Source organism: Dermochelys coriacea, chromosome 10 (genome assembly GCF_009764565.3).
Source record: "Dermochelys coriacea isolate rDerCor1 chromosome 10, rDerCor1.pri.v4, whole genome shotgun sequence".
Taxonomy (NCBI): Eukaryota; Metazoa; Chordata; order Testudines; family Dermochelyidae; genus Dermochelys; species Dermochelys coriacea.
The window spans coordinates 13,746,232-13,767,344 of NC_050077.1; the positions used below are offsets into that span (position 1 = coordinate 13,746,232).

General features: G+C 40.0%; 1 protein-coding gene and 1 long non-coding RNA gene across 3 annotated transcripts in view; both read left to right on the forward strand.

Annotated features, from left to right (window-relative positions):
• The window catches only part of PRKAR1B (protein kinase cAMP-dependent type I regulatory subunit beta), a 129,164-nt gene that overhangs the window by 78,153 nt on the left and 29,898 nt on the right, over window positions 1-21,113 (forward strand). For both annotated transcript variants that reach the window (XM_038419272.2, XM_043494108.1), the window contains 2 exons: window positions 7,881-8,039; window positions 17,748-17,808. In XM_038419272.2, coding sequence (XP_038275200.1) covers window positions 7,881-8,039; window positions 17,748-17,808 — 220 coding nt within the window. The remainder of the gene's footprint in view (window positions 1-7,880; window positions 8,040-17,747; window positions 17,809-21,113) is intronic.
• LOC122456148 lies at window positions 4,064-7,874 on the forward strand. Its single transcript, XR_006274837.1, has 3 exons — window positions 4,064-5,652; window positions 5,872-6,870; window positions 6,980-7,874. It is a non-coding gene; the product is annotated as an uncharacterized LOC122456148 (long non-coding RNA).

Sequence of the window (21,113 nt, forward strand, 5' to 3'; positions counted from 1 at the left end):
GTTTCCATCATATACAGGGTTTACGGTTTGATCAATGGCTCTCAGCACCCCACACTATGCAAACTGTTCCAGCATCCCTGATCTGAGCCCTATTTACGCAGGCTCTGGAGAACCAGTGAAGACAATGGGAGGCGCAGATATACCTACAGGGTTATTTGGTGAAGTTAGCTGAACAGCAGCAATATTTACTTAAGATTCTCCAGGAAGCAAGCAGGGGCCAAAGGGGCAGAGAATGGAAAAGAGGTTCTGGGCCAGGAGGTCAGAAGCCCAGCCAAGGCAGTGCTATATGTGTTGTCAGAAGGGATACATTAAAAGTGAATGTGCCTCCGGGGATGGAGACAAGAAGCCCTACCCTGAAGGCAGGAAGACAGGAAAGCCCTGAGGCATCCCACCTGTTGAGAGAGAAGCAAAGGGCTGCTGCCTGTTTTTCCTTTGTGGAATTAGGGCGTTGCCTCACAAAGAGCAGAATCACGGCCAAGGGAAGGGCAGGGTCCTGACTAAGGGCTGGAAGAAAGGGTTAGTAGACTGCAGCCTGTACAACTGTCATAGAGAACGCTGAAGGGGCAGTGATGATAGAGGGTGAGAAAGAACTGGAGGCGAGAAAGGCAAAGACCCACTTGAAGGAGGTGAGGTAGACAGTGAGACCAGTCAGTATACAGTGGGAACTCAGATGCTGAGGGAGAAGGTTTTGAGGGTGTCTGCAGAGCAAAAGAAGGGTCTACAAGAGAAATTGATAGCCATGGGGCTGACTTTACAAGTAGCTGTACAAGACCTACAGTTCCAGAGGGAAAAGTACCAGCAGAAGGGCAAACTGCTTCTCTTAGCGAGTGAACTAAAGCAGGAGTGGGATGACCTGTGAGCCCCACTTTGGCATCCATACCCTGGAGGATTGCAATCTTGAGGGGGAGAGTATGTGATGGGGTGTTGACCCACACCACCTTTGAAGTACTGGATTGGCTAATTAACCTGATAGGCTGGAGGACAAGCACTAATTGAAGATGGAACCCACCTTGGCAGGAGTAGGCAGGGCTTTTATAAAGCCAGGAAGGGAGAGCAGAAGAGGGTGGCAGTGTGAAAGTCTGCAGTCACTCTCCAGACACAGTGAGGAGAGCAGGAAACTGGGGGGAGTGGAAGCCCTGGGATCCTCACCCTGAGGGAAGGGTTTATCCAGAGAGTTGGGGGAGAAGGAAGCCTGGAGAGGGCAGCATAGGAAGAAGACCAGGGAAATGGCAGCAAGGGTTGAGATGGTGCTGACCTTGGCTGCTCATTGTAGGGTCCTTGGACTGGAACTTGGAATAGTGGTGGGGTCTGGGTTCCCCTACCAGCCATGGGGAAAGTAGCACAGTCTTGAAGAGAAAGACTGCCTGGAAGGGCACCTGAACAGCTAGTCTGGTCAGACTTTGATATCCTGGAAGGGGAAAACTGCATAGTGACGTTGCTGGAGGGCCACAGCGTGAACTGAGAGTCAGGAAGTCAGAGCTAATCCCCAGACCCGGCCACAAGGAGGTGCCTCAGAAGTGAGTGAACCTTGTTACCGTTGAAACTCAATGAGACTTAAGCTCCTGAGTGCCTAAATCTCTTTTGAAAATGAGACTTAGGCTCCTATGCCACTTACACACTTTTGAAAATTTTATCCCAGACCTATAGCCCAACAAGATTCTTCAACACATGTCTAACTTTAATCATGTGAGTAGTGTTGGGCTACAGCTTTCAGTGTTCCCGTGGTCTGCATAGCACAGATAAGTGTGTTACCCCATCCATGGAGCAATATATTCTGAGAATGTCAGTGACTGATATGGAACCTGATTTTCTGTACAAATGCAAAGATGCAAGGTAATGGTACTGGCAATTGCCATCATTAAAAATATCAGATGTTACCTGCAAAAATATCATGCAGTTTTTTGAGGAAGAAACTCTTTAGATCACAGGCAGTATATTGTTAGAGTTATAGAAATATGTACTCCAATTAGTAAGTACAAGAGTTATGATGAATCTCCTTATGGATAATTTTGAAAATCTATGAAGAACAAAATAAAAGGACAGACTAACACTATGTCTGACCAAAGGGATTGTCAGAGGAGAAACTTTCTTTTTTAGTGAGTCTTTGTATTATCTTCCCTTTGGCAGTGATGATGACTTACAAGTGTACCACTAGCAGTGTTAATGTAATAAAAATGGACATCTAAATAAGTGCTTGTAGCCCTGCTACCTGGACTTAAGAGAAATCCACACAAGATAGTAAAGGGGGTAGAAGGCACCACTGAGCTACCATGCACCAGCTACCTGTAGTGCCATACACAATGCAGGAGGGGAAACACAAAAGGATGGAGCCTTGGCTTTGCCTCTAGTACACGAGGCGGCATATCTGTACCAGGTACAAACCTGGCTCAGTGTTCTCCCTCAACCAGGGAGACTGGGAGAGAGATTGTGACTTAATAGATCATAGTCAGAATCTCCCTATTGGGCTGCTCCAGGGGTAGCACATATTGCCACTATCTCAGGGAAGATTATTAACTCATGGTCTAGCCCGTATGAGGAATAACTTTCTGCTAGCTAGATTATGGCTTGAGGCTTTAAGTCTCAGAGGTCAGCTGTCTACTGGAAACTCTACTACTTGGAAAAATGTGAATGTATGCCAAAAATGCATCTAGTGAGGCTTATATTATGGTTTCCAGTAAAGATGTTGAAAGTACCTGCTAAAATATGTGTTTCTTGCAGAAATCTCTAATCCATATTTTTAAATATAAAACTGTCCTCCTGTTTATTATTTTAATCTTATAACCTCACATTTTGCTTAAAAACCACCATCAACTACCCTTTTAAAATATATTTTTTAAAACAACAACTTCCTATTATATTTAATAGGGTTGTAACTCTTTTTGCAATCATTTTCAGGTGTTTTCTTCTTGTAAAACAACAGCCAAATGCACTATGGTGAAAAACAGAGTAAAAACTTGTCAGTTGTCCAGATAACTAAATAGCATTTGTGCTTAAATAACTTGAATATTTATCATATTCAGGGTATTTCCTACCGTATTATATAATAGACAAGTACAAAGACATATTGTGGACACTGAGGTAGTCTTATCTGTTCATCTTGGGTAAAACTGGCAAGTTTACAAAGGCCACAGCTACCCTTGTATGTAGAAATATAAAGATAAAACAAAGTGAAACAAACAAAAGTTACACAGCAGCTGGTCTATGAATATTGCTGGAATTTTAAGAGCGAGTTAGACTTAATACTAACCTATTGGTCAATGAGATCTAATGGCATTACTTTTCCTGAAGAGCCTTCCCACCCTTTTTTTCTGTGTATTTAATTAAATGTAGCCACGGCAACTAGAATTCCTCCATCATTAACATTGCCCATGTTTCACATCTTTGTATTTTCTAATGGATTATTTTTAAAAATCTAATAAGTACATTCTATGAGTTACAATTTTCAAGACGTCACGTTGAATTTTTGAGGATTTTTAAAATGGTCCCAAATTTTGATAAAAAAGAAAAACTACTAGCATCATGTGAAAAAGTCACGTACATGTATAAAAACTTTATGTTTAAGACTCATTTACATTTCCAAGAAGAAATGAGCCTCATTTCTATTTTGGGAACAGAAATACTTGGACATACTTTCTCCAGACAAGATACAGGTCTGAAGTTATTGCATAACATAATGGGGAAGTTGCAATACCAGGATAATTTCAATTAACAAATGTATTAAATGAGTGAGATTGCCTCCACAGGGTAGAGGGACAGCAAGAAATGCAAATGGTTAATAAGAAATCAACAATATAAAACTGAGGACTGAAAAGCAGAAGTATATTCATTAGGTCTGAATATACTTTCATATCCCACTTCCGAAGCAAATCGGGGAGTTACTATTATTGGTAAGATTAAATCCCATTTTTAGAAATAACCGGAAGATGAATGAAACTAAGATTTGCTCCTAGACCACTGAGCCTTGTATGAGTCGCTTCGATTTTCTCTCACAATTGGTGCTTAATGTATATCACAGCCTGTGAAGAAAGGAATTGAAGAGTACAATATCACACACAATTCTTCCCGCTAACCTTCTATATAAAAAATATAAAGTGAGCCCACTTGGGTAATTTTTCTTGCTAACAAAAATTGCAGTGTTCATACCAAGAGAGATGAAAAACAATAGAAATCTAGAATACCTTTGATCTCCAGAAAGTAGCAGGCTCTGGCAGCATGATTGCCCTTCATATTGGGGCATCTGCAGCTATGCATTCCTTTACAGCTACATGAAAGTAAAAAGTTCCCACTACTGTGCAGCTGGGTCAGCTGTCCAAGTAACAATTCGGAATGTTTTGATTGTGTGCTCTCTACATTGGTGAGGGTTCATAAACACATAAAATGTATAAGCCAGATCCTGTGACCAGTAATTTTTTGGAAGGAAAGGGGATCTGCCAAGTTGCTGCCATGCAACACATCTCTCTTTCCCAAAATAGCCTCATCTTCATCTTTACTTTCCTCTTTTTTTTTTACCTCCACCTTAAAAGGCATCTTAGTGGGGTTGAACTTTCAGCTAAAGGACAGAGTGACAGTATAATATATCATCAATGCACTTTATCATCATCATGAGGACAAAAGTTTATTGTTGACTTAGGGTGCATTCTGGAGAGTGTAGTACAATGGCTTTCCTCTTAAAGTACAATAGTTGTTCTTGTGTTGTTTTGTCTTCAGGAGCTTGAAATTGGAAAATGGTGTTTTTATTGGGGAAGAGAGTGCTGGGCACAAGGATCATGTCATTGGATCAAGATTTGGTTTCAGTTCAGAATGCTTTAAACCTGACACACTTAGTGGGGTTTGACCATTTTCATAAACTGTTAACAAACCATATGTCAAACATATTTTGTGGAGTTTAGTCAAATGGGATAGTAAAATTAAAGATGGCTTGGAGTGGATTAACTTCAGCCTTTTTTATTGCAGCGCAGCTATTATAAATGTCAGTACTTTACTCACTTTGCTTTGAGTTTCACCAGATTAATTTCCCCCTTTGGTTTGCAGTCATGTTATTGACTTAACAAGAATTTCCATGTTACAGTTTTAAAATGTGGGTGCTGGAGTGAGCACATTTCCTATTTATAGTTCAGATGCTGTCATTTCCATCCTAAAGAAACTCCCATCATGGTAGCAAGTCATCTTACCACACTTTTACGCAATAATAGAAATTCAGCTTGACAGCAAGACACCATATACAACAACTACTTTCTGTCCTGAATGTAAATTCAGGATGAGAGATCAGCTGGCATTCAGGGCCTAACCCAAAGCTCATTCAGTGGATTTTACCTTTGGATCAGACCCTCACTGAGGACATGAGTTGCCTTACTGGAGCAGACCGATGGGTCTGTGTAGTGCAGTGTCTACCTCTGCTGGTTGTCTATTCCTGATGCTTCACAATAAGAAGACACCTACCCACCATCTCTAAGAAAAATGCATCTGGCCAATTTTGCAATGTTTAAATATGGAAGGTGGGTTTTTTGTTTTTAAAAGATTTACTCTCATTAGGTTACCAAATTTTAGGCCCCTCATTTTATTCATCCACCTTCCCTGCTTTTGACATGCGGCAGTTCCAGGATTCACACTTCAACCAGACTTTGGACTTTTAAAAACTCTTTTGTGTGTAAGGTTTCAGAGTAGCAGCCATGTTAGTCTGTATTCGCAAAAAGAAAAGGAGTACTTGTGGCACCTTAGAGACTAACAAATTTATTAGAGCATAAGCTTTCGTGAGCTACAGCTCACTTCATCGGATGCATCCGATGAGCTGTAGCTCACGAAAGCTTATGCTCTAATAAATTTGTTAGTCTCTAAGGTGCCACAAGTACTCCTTTTCTTTTTGTGTGTAAGTTTCTCATCATGAGAAGAATTAACGATTGACCCAACATTCCATTTGGTTTTCCTTTCAAAGCCTGTGTCATAGATCAAAAGAAACCCTGCTATTATTTAATGTGACATTCACCCGTAGTAATGAAGAAATTCAGCTACAAATGACCTTCCTGGCTTGCATTCATGGCTTGGTTACTGCCTCCCTACTTTGGTTTATTTTTTACCTTTTGCTTCTATTCCTTGATCTCCAGGATGCTCCAGGAATACAGAGACCCACAACACTAGCTCTTCAGCTATAGTTCAGCATTAGGGCTAATAGAAATCCCATGCATTCATACATGCATGCATCCAGTCCTTACATTCATACAAAGTCTCTGATCAGTTAAGCTGCCCCATGCCCTGAAGGCTTGTTCCAATTCCTACTGAAGTCAGTGGAAAGGCCTTAATGGGAGCGGGATCAGGGCTTGAATGAGTATTGGGCTGTAGCGCAAGGGACATCTTTTCAGCATAACAGGAAGATAGATATATAGATAGATAGATAGATAGATATACACACACACAAAATATACTGAAATTTGTTTTTATTTTTGGGAAAAGACCAAATATAGTATATTTTGCCCCATATTAGACGCCTTATTTTTTTCATTCCTAAGTAATAGAGGGTCCTAATTTATATTTTAAAAATTGCATGAATCCATTATTTGTAACAGGTTATGCAAAATTATTTTGGTTTTCTTTTTTGTTTTTTCGTGTTTGAGTACAGAATGATCATGTTTCTTTTATTACATTTTTTCTTTATAGAACTGTTACAGAGCTAATGTTCAGTCTCATTGATTTCTATTGTTACTGCTCCACAATACATTAGGATATATTCTGCACTTGATATGTGCATGCAATTTCTGCAGTTCTGTAAACTCCTTAACACATTAACAGCCTAAAAAGGGTGCCCCTGGTGTCAGTTTAGAGTGACAAAATTACATGCATGCTGCAAAATACACAATCCATCACATTCTCTGAATGGTTTCAGAGTAGCAGCCGTGTTAGTCTGTATTCGCAAAAAGAAAAGGAGTACCCGTGGCACCTTAGAGACTAACAAATTTATTAGAGCATAAGCTTTCGTGAGCTACAGCTAATGCCTCAGAAGCTATACTCTCAATGGATAGCAGGAGGAATTCACCCTAGTGTAGGGACCCTGCCCACACCCCATCTACTCAAGTGAAGGACTTACATGATGCAGAGGAACTTGGATAGGCCCTCTGTACTGGGTTGTATTTCACCCAGTAAAAATGTTGTGTGATAACTACATCAATTAATAACATTTTCTGATCTAAAATAGCTTTGGATCTGATCCATTTCATCAATATAAGCAGGATCATAGTGGTAGTTTAAAAAATTAATTATGGGTCCTGGAGGCCTGTAGAGCTGGTACATGAGTGGAAGGAAAAGGATAGTTCTATTTACATGCTATCAAATCCAAAGTATTCAGTAACCCACTAAGTCAATGGGAGACTTTGAAAACTATCCTTGGATAACTGATGAAAAGAATAAGCTTATAAAAGAAAAATCTCCCCTTAGAGAAGATGTTTTTCTTATTTTATTCTGTCTTTCAGTTCACAGCTATGGTGCTTTCCGACAAATCTCATTACAGTTTTTAACAAATCTCCTTCCTTTCAAGTTTGACAGTGTTAATAAAAAGCCAAAGTTGTGACAGTTCTGCTTGTCGATTCTCTGAGTGCTGAACACAAGGAAGGAAAACTTGATGCCAGTTAACCACAGGAGCTGAAAACTCAGAGACTAAATACAATTATTGTGCTGAAGCAAGAAGACTTGAAATTCTGTCCACAAAGCAGGTTGTCACCCTCTTTTGTAACTGAGCGAAGAAACTGTTAGGCTATTGTTTTCTTTCTGTGCCTCCCAGCACTATCCAACTTAGCTACATAGGAAATTATTAATGGGTTTTTAGGTAACTGGAAGTAGAAGGAAAAAGCACCGATAAGTCTCTCCATTATTTTTCCCTTTTCCTTTTGTAGGTTTATGTAAATGGAGAATGGGTTACCAGTATTGGAGAAGGAGGCAGCTTTGGGGAGCTTGCACTGATCTATGGAACACCAAGAGCTGCCACTGTCAAGGCCAAGACAGACCTCAAACTTTGGGGCATCGACAGGGACAGCTACAGACGCATTTTAATGGTGAGTTTTAAATGTTATGACTTATTCACATTACTGGTATTATTAAACATTTTATGCAGTGCCATAAATGTGCACCACATTTATATTTTATATTCAAATTATATCAGTGCTAAAACCTCTGTAGTTTAAGGCTCTAAAACAAACAAGTGGACATTAAAATAAAACTGTGGGTCTGTGTGCCAGGAATGAGCATGGGACTGTGTGCCAGGAACCCCTGAGTACTGCCCCTCTCAGATATAATAATACATCAGTAATTATTTAAGACTGTGAAACCTTCAAGAGGTCCACATTACTCCCCTAAGCTACCACACATCATCACCTTGTTGTCAATCCCATCCTATCCTCCCTCAGCACCACCCCATGCTTGTTGCCTTGTGTTGTCGTCATTCTAATTTACACTGTAAGCTCTTCTTGGCAGGAGCGCCATTACGGTCAGTGGGAAAACTCCCATTGACTTCAGTAGGTCCAGGATATGAAACCCCCGCGCCCCGCATCCTTGTTTGTCAACCAAGCATCATATATGTACATGGCACTAATATAAATAAATAACACTGCATGACCCTAAAACTGCAGTAGCAGCTGCAGAAAGCTGCTAACACTCTGTGACTTCAGGAAAAGGTTCCTTCCCACCCCCCACATCTTTTTAGAGAAGCTTGTCATAGAAACTGGCCACCTGCAGCATGTGTTAGACTGTTGATTTGTCTTTAGACCTTGAGCCGTGGATTTATAATGGAAACTTTGACACATGCTTAACTAAAGCAATGTCTTAGTTTCACCACAATTATTTGTTCTTCTGATGTGAATGTACATACTCTTTTCTCCTCCACAAAATATTCCCTTCCTGCAGATAGTTTATACTTGAATAATGTTATTTAAAGCATCTTTCTTGATAGGAACTTTTCTTCATTTGTTACATTATTTCATTGTGGCCTGGAGCAAATGTTACTATGCTTTCTTGGTAAGAAAAGAATGTGTATTAAAAATATATACAGTACAAATGGAATTACTGGGTAGCTCAAGAGTTTTGCAAAGGGATACAATGGCTTTCAGTGCCAAGGTCACTAGTTTACATCCAACTGAGTTCAGCAGTGACCTAATATTTATGCTATTTGATGACTGGTAGGTGCCTGAGTGAAGTGAGTATATGCCTAGTCCTTCATGGACTGGTGTCCACATCACAAAAATCACCATCACAACTGGCACTCTCAGTAGAGGAGCTAAAGATTCATTGGAGAAGTAGATGAAATTATTCTTCCATCCTTAGAGATAGGGGGCAGCCCCTGCAGGACAGGATTCCGGTGAAGTGACAAGCAGCTAGTAATGCCTATATCAGTTCTGTGAATGAACAGGATGAGTACTATTTGAAAGCTGCTTGGTATAGGAGCAGCATTAGTTGACCTTCAGTAAGACATTTCTTTAAAACCTTCTTTTAAGTCATAGGGAAGGAGAACATAACTTGTCCACTAGTACTTGATAAAGGCAATCAAGATGGGTATATAGAATACTGCTTGAGATGAATCTGCTTGGTGCAAATACAATTCAAAAGTACAAAAGAGAAATAAACAGCATAACTGATGTGTTCTCTAGCTTTTTAAGAAAGGCCTTTTGGTTCTTACTTTAATCTATCTAATGCAGTTACACAAGAATAGAGAGGAAAGTTTCACAATCATCTCTGCTTTTGAGGCCCCTTTGGTTTCAAAGTTGATGAAAATAGCAATAACTAATCACATTCGAGCTTGTGAACCGTTCAGGTTTGATCACTCAATTAGGGGTCAGATGCTCATCTCCGTTTGATAACTATCTTCAAAAGCTGGGTGGGCATTTCTGGTGCCAGAAGGAATCTTGCTTAAAAGACAAATAACCTGAAGCAGAGGAGACTACCCCTTTAATGCTGGGTGCAAGAATGCTAAACATGGATACAGCTTGACTATCGTGAGCATCTAGCTGATAGTAATATACAGATAACTGCCTTTAAAATGCATTTAGAATCCCTTGCTGCTTTCCATCACTAGGTTCATAGCAAGATGATTTTGTGTCTGATTTTGTGTTTTTACATTTCAGGTTTGTTTTTTTTTAAAGTGATACAGTTAGTGCCATTAAAAATGGAATGTCTACTGCCCTGCGTCAGAGAGTTGCTTAGTATTTTAGATGTCCCACATATTGTCTGTTCTTCTAGAAGTTACTTCTGCTCATTGCCATTTTTTTTAATCCACTTAAGCATCTCAATGATGCTTTTAGATTTAGATCCATAAATGTAACTTTTTTTTTCTTGGAGTGGACTAAAGTCTGATGCACATAGTCCATCTAGCTTTTGATTTCATTTGCCATCCATTTGTTGCTTCAGCCTGTTTTGAAAGAGCCATGTTAAAATAGATGTATTTCTGCATATTTCATCGTCTCTTCCTAGGTAGCTTAGTGCTTGAGGGTCATATTTAAACTCACTCAACCAGCTGTGATGATAGCAAGCCTCGGGTCAGTTTCTTCAGTTGAGTTGTGTAAAGAAACTGCTTGGCATTCATTGCAGTCTTTCACAAAGCATTATAACTTTGAAATTCTATGGGGTAAAAAAAGTTCTTCTAAACCAGTCAACTCTTCCCCCTTTTCCCCCCCACCTTTCCCAAATGTTCTTCCTGAGCACACCACCCAGTTCTCTAACCTTGTTTCCTCTGTCTAGGAAAGTTATCTGTGCTGTATGTTGCTTGCCTTACCTATATAACACATTTGTGGGTGTCTTTGTTTGCATGTATATATCTTCCTGAATGTGGGTACTAAGGAATCTATGGCTTGGGATTGTCATGCAGCTTAAGTTGCTAAAATGATGCTGCTGTCTTCCTTGCCATTTGGATTGAAAATCTTTGGGGATAGGGAGCCCCCCAAGATGGCATATAGAGAATGCCTCATATACAAGGATAAAAGGGGACAAATGTCCATTTTCTAATAGTGCTCCTATACTAAAACATCAAGTCCATCCCCTGCCACGTCAGCCCTCAGGCTGAGGATATAACACACATTAATCTGTTAAAAATGTATTATAATTTCTCCTTTCAGAGAGTAATTTACCCACCCTCCAACTCACTTGACCTGGCTATTATAGGGGAGGAGTTACAGGCTGGACACACAAACTTTGGGGTAGTCAGCCACAGCATCCCTAAAGTAGTCCACATGAGCCATCTTGCCAATTGTGACCTTCTCACCTCTGATCTGAATGGCTACAAACCCCAACAGCCCCTTTGTCCTGCAGTCACTGGATTCTGTCTGTGGCATGACAAGTCAGCCCTGCTTACACACAGTGAGTCACATAGGATTGGAAGGTATGTCCTGGATCGTCAGGGATTGCAGGCAACCCCATCATATAATCCCATCGGTAAATTTATCAAGCACCATTTTAAAAATGGGTAGGTTTTTTGCTCCCAACACTCCCATTGAGAGGCTGTTCCAGGACCTCACCCCTCTGATGGTTAGAAGCCTTCTTCTAATTTCCAGCCTCAGTTTATTCACAGCTAGATATTTATAGCCACGGACTATACTCTTGGGACACAACTAATGATCAATCAAGGTTAGTCCATCCCTACTGCAATGTCTGACTTAATTTATGTTGTTCTGATCTTGTTTTACCAGCAATGCTTCATACTGCTTTGGATCTGAGAACACTGTTTCTTTTACCACTCAGAAAAATTAAGTCACATCAACTGCACATTTTTGTACAGTGTACATGGTGGCCAAAACATAAACCAAATCCAAAGCCTGCATTCCATTTAACATCTGTGCAATATAGCAGTAGGATCTTATGGCGTACTTTGTTTTCGTGGTTAGTATGCGTTGTTTCAGTGACTTTTTTTGTGCTCCTTTAAGAATGTACATTTTAAGCATAATTCAATATCAGTTTTACATAGGGATTAAAACTGAGATGGAATGGTCGCCATTCCAGCACCTCCTGCCAGCTGCATACCTGCCAGCATAACCCTTTTATTTGAAACTTGAGCCTTGTTCTACCATTCGGTAGCCATTTGTTTGGCTTGTCATTCAAGGTGGGGCTTTTTAGGAAATACCCAGTCAACTCCAGCCAGCCCAGCCGTACTTCTGCAAATAAATAAATAAAAAGAGCTGGAGAAGGAAAGCAAAGAGGCGAGCAGAGGGGAAAGAAAGAGATAGACTGGAGTGGGAAGAGAGAAAATAGAGGAGAAAGGGGCAATTTGAGTACCTGTTTGGGGGCACCAGATGCCCTGGCTACCTTAATGTATACGGAAAAATGACCAGCCCTGCCCCATGAGACCTGTTTACAATCTCTGAGTCTCTGGCATTTGTTTTTCTCAAATTGTGTGCTGCTTAAACTAAGTTGGGAGCCTGCTAAGTCTTGAGCTCCTCTAAACTGAAGGGCTTTGAACGCCTTTTTGGGATGGAGTTAGTGAACTGATCTGGTCTTGCTTGTACTGACTGAAACCAAGAGGAACACTGTAGCTTAGAATTTAAAGGGAGACACTGCCCTCTCCATATTAAAGATTCTTCCTTGTAAATGGGAACAGTAATCTTTTAAGTATGAGCTTGGAATGAGGATTCTGCTTCAGAGAAAGAGGGAGAGGAGACTAAGAGGGTGGGTGGAAAGAAGCAGAAGGAGGTGGAGGGGAGAAAGAGTTAGGTATTAATCCAGAGATGGCAAAGACCATCATCATCAGATCAGCTTGTCAAGCTCCCTATCAGTGTAGAATTGTTCCGTAAAGTACATTTACTAGTGTTTTTATCTATCCTGGTTTTAAGTGTCCCAAACAATGAGACTTTCCCCACTTCCTTTGGGAAACTTTTCCACGGGCTAATAAATCTCACAGTCAGGAAGATTTTCCTGATATTCATCTTAAATTACTCCTTTCTTAACTTCCTCCCATTACTCCTAATTATGTCTCCTTGTACCCTAAATTGTAGTTTCTGTCCCTCCTTGAAGTTTACATCCTTTAGATATGTGTAGATCATTTTCATTTCCTCTCCTTAAAACCCTCTTATTTGTTGATCAGCTAAACGACACATATTTAAACTGTTAATATTTCCTCACAAGCCATTCCTAAATGTTTCAGTTAATTCTTCCCTGAATTCCTTACAATTTGTCTATGTCTTTCTGGTAAGGAGGGACCCAGACAGATCACAACATTCTAGGTGTAGTTACACCAAAACCATATATATTAAGACTATTATTTCTCTGTTCTGTGGTAGGATGTCTTTGCATATACAGATCAAAATTGTATTGGACTTGTTTTTGCTGCAGTATCACATTGCGAACTCACATCTGACTGACCATAAATCTCTTTCAGCATTACTACTTTCCAGGTTTCGCTGTCCCATTGAATATTTGTGCCTTGGATTGCTTTCCCTAGATCTCTTAGCTATATTTTCCAAACTGAATCTCATTTTGTTTTTTTCTACCCGTTTCAAATCTCTCTAGGCCCCTTGGTGGTATTTCCCCATTCTGCCAGGTTTTCACAATGTTTCCCAACCTGCAGATTTCATTAGTGTGTTATTGGCTAGATAGATTTCCTAGATCATTAATGAGGAGCTTATATAAGAGCAGGCCTAACACAGATCCCTGCAACATTCCACTTGGCACCTCTCTGATTCTCAAGTCGACAGGAAACTAATGGAAAGGTTACGGTAGTGCAAAGGATTATGATAGTGTTCATATTCTGTCTGATTTACATCAACTCTGTGAGTTATGTTTTATGGGACATTCCAGTGCTTTCTTAAAATCCAGATATATTACCCACAACACGTTTCTTCATCCACTGGTTTTGTAATTCTGCCACCCTCCTATCCCCAGTCAAACTGTGGCCAGTACCTAGGGCAGGCTACTGTACTAAATGGACAAGTTATAAAAAGTAGATGAGATGGCACAAAACAAATGGAACAATGTGAGGAGAAGGCTGGAGATGGGAATTAAGGGAGGCAGAGAAGTAGGAAATCAAAAATTCTCTCTCTGCCTGTTTCCATGTGGTATAAAGGACAGCAATACTGATCTGAATATCAGAACAAATAACCATGTGTTTGTGTTGTAAAAATACTGTAGTAATGTTTTCTCTAAAGTATCCCTCTGCTCCACCCAGGAGGCAGTCAAAACACAGAAAGACATCCTAAAGTAACAACAAAACATTCTGAACTAAATTTTATGCCCATGCCTGGGCAAATGCTTTGGAAGCCGTGAGAGGAAGCAGAGAATCTTTTCTTCTGTAATTGGACAGAGTGCAAGACCTGACGGCCAAGTAGCATTGTCTGAAGAACTCAAGACTTCCATGTGAGGGCATTGCTTTGCCCTGCTTTCCTGATGACAGTGTGGTGGGGACAGGACAGGGGGACGTACTGGCTCTTGGACATCATAGCAATGGCAGCAGTCATAGCTGTTTTACCAGCCAGTTTTTGGCTCCTCCCCACTCTCATGTCCAAATGGCAGATCAAAAATAAAAACAAAAAGTAGTGCTAACCCAATCAGCAGAGCAAAAATGGCCAGCCAATCACAGCAGAGTAAATACAACAACAACAGCAAAAAGCTGAATGGCACAGTGATCTGGCACCCAAAGGTGGTGCCCAGGGTGACAGCCTTTGCTCGCCCACCCCTAGAACCGGCCCTGCATCACAACTCCCACAGCTCAGCATGCTCTCTCCAGCACTCAAGCAGAGTTATGTTTTTCCAAACCATGAAATGGCATCCAGCTTCAGCATTAATACCTCACTGAGATTAATAGAAGCAATTCCTACATCTCAGAGCTATTGTTCCAGGATGGCTGCAGACTCAGGCACATTTAGTTCATACTTTAAAGGTTTCTTTCCCAAACACATGAACTAGGCCCTCTCCACACTAGAAAAAAATTGAAACCATATTTAATAGGTGTGACGCAGGGGTGCACCTGCCTGATAATACGGATCTCTTAAGCTGTGTCTACACTGTGTGCAGGCTTTTTTATATGTGGCTGCTAGCCTTGCTCCTTTTTCATTTCCACCAATTTTGTTCCTTTGTTCTTAGTCTAGGGAAATCACTGGGGCTTTTTGTTGCTAGAATGCATTGTTCCTTTTCTTTTGAGGAATTGCCTCCCTGGTATAGTGGGAGTCAGGAAAACTGGACTCCAATCCTAGCTCTGCCACTGGCTCTGTGTAACCTTGGGCAAGTCCATTTTCCTCTCTTTTTTCTCCTCCCTTTTGTCTGTTGTATCTATTTAGATTATAGAATCTTTGGCCTATATGGACTGTCTCTCACCATGTTTCTGTAAATGACCTGGTACAAATGGAATCTCAGTCTTGATTCCGGTCTCTAGGTGCTATCATAATAATAATAATAATAATAATAAAAAAATAATAAAATAATAATTAATAATAAACTTCCATTTAGTTCTTCACACCTACAATATTCCAATCAGGCTAGTTTTGTCTGAGAATTCTATAGCACTGCATTGGCATTGTTATAGTCTTACAGAATCAAGAGTTTACACACACGTTTCTTAAAGAAACTGATGGGCTCTTTGCCCTCAGTGCCAGCCGGGATTTCTAGAGTTCTTACCTTTCTGTCTCTTGTCTAGTTCTGTAAATACTCCAGGCTGTGGTCAGGCAGCCTTTCATGGCTTCTGATTACTGCTTCTTAAAATTCATCTGTGTCCGCAGTAATTTTAAAAGCATTTTCCACATTTGTCTCTACATGCCCTGGCCCATTGATCTAAACCACCAATCTGGTTTTCCACAGCTGTCAATTTTGCTGGTCTGGTTTCCACTCTGGATTGCAGGGAGGAGAGCAGGGAGTACACAAGGTCCAGTTTTCCATTCATTGTCTCACAGTGAGCTGTCAGGATTTGGCGAGGTTTGCAGAAACTCCTCCATTTGAAGTTTATGCTTTTACTCTTGGCATTTCCAATGCTCCGGGGGCCTCTGAGGTAGAGAACATGGTTAGTCAGATGGAGAGGTCAGGTGAAGGTTACCAATGCTATCTCAGCGTGTGAGGAGAGATCCTGGGAGACAAAGGATCATCAGGGGGCTATACAATTGTGAAGGATGGGAGATGGCTGCTGCTGCTGCTTCTGCTGTGGTGCAAAGGCACCTGGTATAATGTGGCAGCCAGTGCTGGTCTGGTGGTTCTACTCCAGTACAGAAGGAGCTTAGGAGAGGAGCAAAAATGGCAATGACTGCTGCCCTGATGCACAGTGGACCCAGAAGGAGCATAATTATCAGTTACTGCTGGTGCTGATGCTTCTGTCCCAGTGCAGAGCTGGTGTAGCAGTAGAGAAAAGGTAGCAGTAGCTGCTGGTGCTGTTATTCTGGGGCCAGAGCCAAAGCCTGTTGAAATCACTAGAAAGACTCTCCTTGATTTCAGTGAGTTTTGGATCAGACCTATGGGTGGGTATTGGAGGAGAGAAGTTTAGTTCTTAGTTGTATAACTGAACAGAGGTATCTGGCTCTGTTCTTTCCAGAGTTTTGTCCCAGTTTTATATTTTCACCCTTACTGGATGCTTTGACAGCGGAGATTATTATACTGCCCTTTTCTTCTCTCTTCCCAGCACCCATCAACACTCTCCCCTTATGGGTGGACAAAACAAGTGGCATTTTCTACAGCAAACACTAATATTTATTTATGGCTTATCCACCCACGGTGTGAGTAAATGTGGCCTGGGTTTCCACATTCCTCAAAAGATTAGCATGTCCTCCCTGCACTGGGCTCTGTCTTCACAGCTCTGGCTAGCAGGTGCACCTTCTACCAAGATCTTTCACACAGCCGGAAAATGGGCTTGATTCTTATACAGCTCTGCATGGTGAATAATTGTAAACCAAGCAAATTTTGAATGATGGCAAGAACAACCTTTTTCTATGGCTTGCTCTTTGTTACCAGGGATGGGACTTGTTCTTTTAGATCACCTATGACTATACAATACAGGGAGAAGGGGTGAGATTATTAATGTGTGGGTAAAACTACTGGGAAAGTTATGTAGGACAGGACACCTTTTCTTATGCAAAGAGTAATCTGGGTGCAGTGCATCTTGTATTTGAAAAGTCTAGGAACATAACTGAATCCCTTTCTGATGTTCTGAAAACTCTTTATGATGGCTGCTTGTAACCAGATAAAATACTACATCATCATAACTTTTTTCAATAATAACAATAGTCATTTTGTTTATTTGTATTCCATATGCACCTAGAAGGCCTAACTAGATTGTGGCACCATTATACAAGGTGCTATAAAGATAGATAGATAGATAGATAGATAGATAGATAGATAGATATAAAATAACTTAAAATAATACTTAATAATAAACCCTTGGTGAGCCCTGTTGAAGCCAAGGGTGTCTGAGCAGGCAGATCAGACTGAATCAATAATAGGTTTCCTCCCATTTTTTAATTGTAAGCTCGCTACTTGTTGGCCTCTTGCATAATAATATCTAACAATGAATGGAGAAACGCAGCTGCTTTAAATTAATTGCTGAAAAGGGACCAAATTCATCCTTGGTGTCCAGTAACTCCACACAAATCAGTGGAGTTATATGAGGGATGAATTTGATCCTTACTGACATTACTTATCAAGGATGTGGCTTACCCAGACATTTTATGAAGAAAATCTTGCCGTTGGCTATTTATATTGGCTGTGTTTAAGTTTCAGAAGGAAAAAAAAATCAGAAAGAGCAGCTGGAGGAGCAAATCACAAAAATACTTTGTGTAATGTTCTGCCTTTTCTCTCTCTCTTTTTAATAACAGGGCAGCACACTGAGAAAGCGAAAGATGTATGAAGAATTCCTGAGCAAGGTCTCCATTTTAGGTCAGTTGCCCTTTGGACTTCAGTGTTCATTTCTCTGTCACACTTGTTGTCTGAATACATTTTGGTCTCTGATGAGATGATGAAAGTGGCAAGTGGTTGAACAGAAGACCACACAGTATCATCTCCAGCCAAAGAAAAGCATGTAAAAAAATGCAAATGGTTCTTCTCACTAGGACTCATTTTTCTCACCCTTACTGTGTACCAAATAGGAATTAGGTGGGTGAAGTCTTTCCTTGAAAATCTGAGTAGGCACTTTGCTAGTAACTTTCTAAGCAGTGAAAAGAAAAGGAGTACTTGTGGCACCTTAGAGACTAATGCCACAAGTACTCCTTTTCTTTTTGCGGATACAGACTAACACGGCTGCTACTCTGAAACCTTTCTAAGCAGTGGTGTCACAAGTGGGCAGTTGAAGAGGGATTTTTATAATATGACTGTGTTATAAAGTGCTGTTAAATCTTTCCAGCTGACAGGTGAGAAACTTTTTTTCCTTCAGGAATGATCTTGTAGCCTCTTATATGCATTTATGTGGGCTAAACAAACTGACACCACAGATCTAAGTGGGCTTAGATTGTTTTTGTCCTGTTCTTTTATAACCCAGGTCTTACATTCTTAAAACATCTGTTTAGCTTCTTGTCCATGGATTTTGTTTCCCTTTGATTAATGTGATAGCCACAAAATTTGGACATGTTCTTGATGGCCTTCAGTAGGAAAAACAACAAACCCCTAATGCCTGACCAATCAATCACCATTAGGAGAACAATTTCTAATAAGGAGGACAGTGTTAGATGATACAGGGAGATGCTGATACTGTGGGAAATGCATCAAATTCCCGCTTGAAGTCTATCTTTGGCTATTTTTAAAAAAATATATAGATTAATATACTATATAATTGAATAAAACTCTTTATAGTTTCTATTTAAACAATTTAAGTTTGCTTATTTATGATATTCTGCTACCATTTTAGCTGATACGAGCCTACAAAAAGATACTTAGTGAAAATGTACTTGAACTTCTCAGAAGATCTGGTGTGAGAAATTTGCAATTACGCTTGTATTCTTAGATTAATGTCAGGTAAATCATTCATTTATGTTCTCTTCTTTTCAAGCAGAATGCAAAGAGCCTTCTCCATTACTTAATTTAAGTCTTCATAAATTAGGAATGCAAATTATGCCAAATTATATGAAGTGTTTAAGGGAAAAAAATCTCTGCACCTGCACTAATGAAGTACACTTACAGCAATGAGACATTTAAAAGTAATTTCAGAAATTGAAGTTATTCAGAAATGAACTCCCTTAAGCATGCAAGTTGACGCTGTAATCTTATGCTCAGTCTTCACTTCGGCAAACACCCATAGACTTCAGCTCAGCCACTTTAAAATGCACCATTATTTGCTGTAGGAGTTTTTCCTCAGTAAGGACTAATATCTAAGAATATTTTGTGTTTGAGTAGTAGATGACAGCTGGCAAACTCAATAGTCATTTGAGACATCTCAGCAATACAGTACTGATAAATCAACCCTATTTCCCACCTTAATTTAGTCAGAACTCAGTAATTTATTGATATAAACATTTGATGTTTTGAATATAACTTTTCTGGGTTTGAATACTTTCTCTAACTAGTCAACTATGACATTTTAGCAGTAATGTTTTAAAAATTGCATTCAGACTTACTTAGATTATGATGCACAGGTTCAATTTATATTTCAAGATATGAGAACATGAATATTTTGAAAACTTTCCTCCGAGGCTGTTTAAATGTGAAATCAAGATTTGATATGCAAAATTTGAAGATTACAAATCTGCATTGAATCTACTTTATCTGCATGTATAAATTGACCTCTGGAAGTAAAAGAACTTTAAACAGTTACTTAATGTAAATTCCTCTATAAAGTTTTTATTTGCAAGTACCATTAACTAAGGTATTTGTAATGGTACAATCCCTTTAGACAAGAGAGAGACTTCGTGACTAGAGCTACAATTAGCTTTGAATTTTTCATAAAGCCAACTGAAGAAAAAGTTTAAAGGGACTCTTTCTTTTCATTGTTAATTACTGACTCCTTTTTTTTTTAAATCAGAAAGTCAGTTCTTCCAGTCTTTATAAAAGGGTTTTATGCAAATTTTTATTTAAGCAGTACACTTTTTGAATATTGTATTTACAATACTTTTATGGGCTATGTTTGCAAAGTAAACGTCATAAATTATATAGGAAAGTAACTTAGTATGTAACCATGGAACAAAATAATTGAAACCGTTATTTTTAAGTACATATGAGGAAAAAAAAAATCCAGAAATGCTCAGAGTTATATGTACCAAATAACTCTGAACTTACTGCCACATAGTTTTGTTAGACCCAATACATACTTCTGATTTCTGCCACAGGTTTATTTTCATATGCCTAATTTCAGCAACAAAACTTTTCTTTTGTCATGATGCTTCTAAACAGCTTTTTGAACAACAAGAGAAAGCAGGGTAGAGTTCAATAAAGAATAGGCCAAATTAAGCCCTAACATCAGCAGTTGTGACTCTTGACTTTAAGTAATTCAGTAATTCATACTAAAACCTCCGTTCACCCATCGTTAGTATGGATTAATGAAGTCCTGTTGCATGTATTTTAACGACTACTAGCAAATTCTGCTTTGAAGACATATAACATTTTTTGGCCACCCTTGGAAAATAAAAGATCCATTCCTGCATTTCTGGGCACTTTAATTGGCCAAAATGGTCACTGAAATTAGGTTACCACCTTAAACATAGCTATGCTAAAACAGCCTGATCCTGAGGCCCTCATAACAATGGGAGTTTTTCCACTGGCTTTAATGGGACACTGATCAGATGCTTGGAACCAGGTTCTCATCTCTCGTTGTCTCCTTTGTAGCACAAAGCATACACCTACACTGCAAGTGACAATGAGTCTCCGAGCCTAGGTCTACAGACTCAGGCTCATGGGGCTTGTACCACAGCGCTAAAAACGGCCATGCAGACATTTGGGCTCAGGCAGGAGCTCGGGCTTTGAAGCCTAGGGAGGGGAGGGGGGCTTCAGAGACCAAGCCAGCAAGTCTGTACTCTCAGAAAATAGGCTGTAAATAGCCAACCTAGAATCCCCTCAGCAGGGAGGAACTCTCTCCCGTGTAGCTAGTAGAACTTGCTCCTGAACTAACTTACACTCTGGTGTTGTGGAGTTCATCAGAGACAGTGAGGGAGTGGAGCTCTGCCCTTTCACAGCTGGGCTCTTACACAGGTCGTATCGTAGGATAGCTCCGAGTCTGCTTAAATACACTGCGGGTCGGGGCAGCACAGACCAGACCC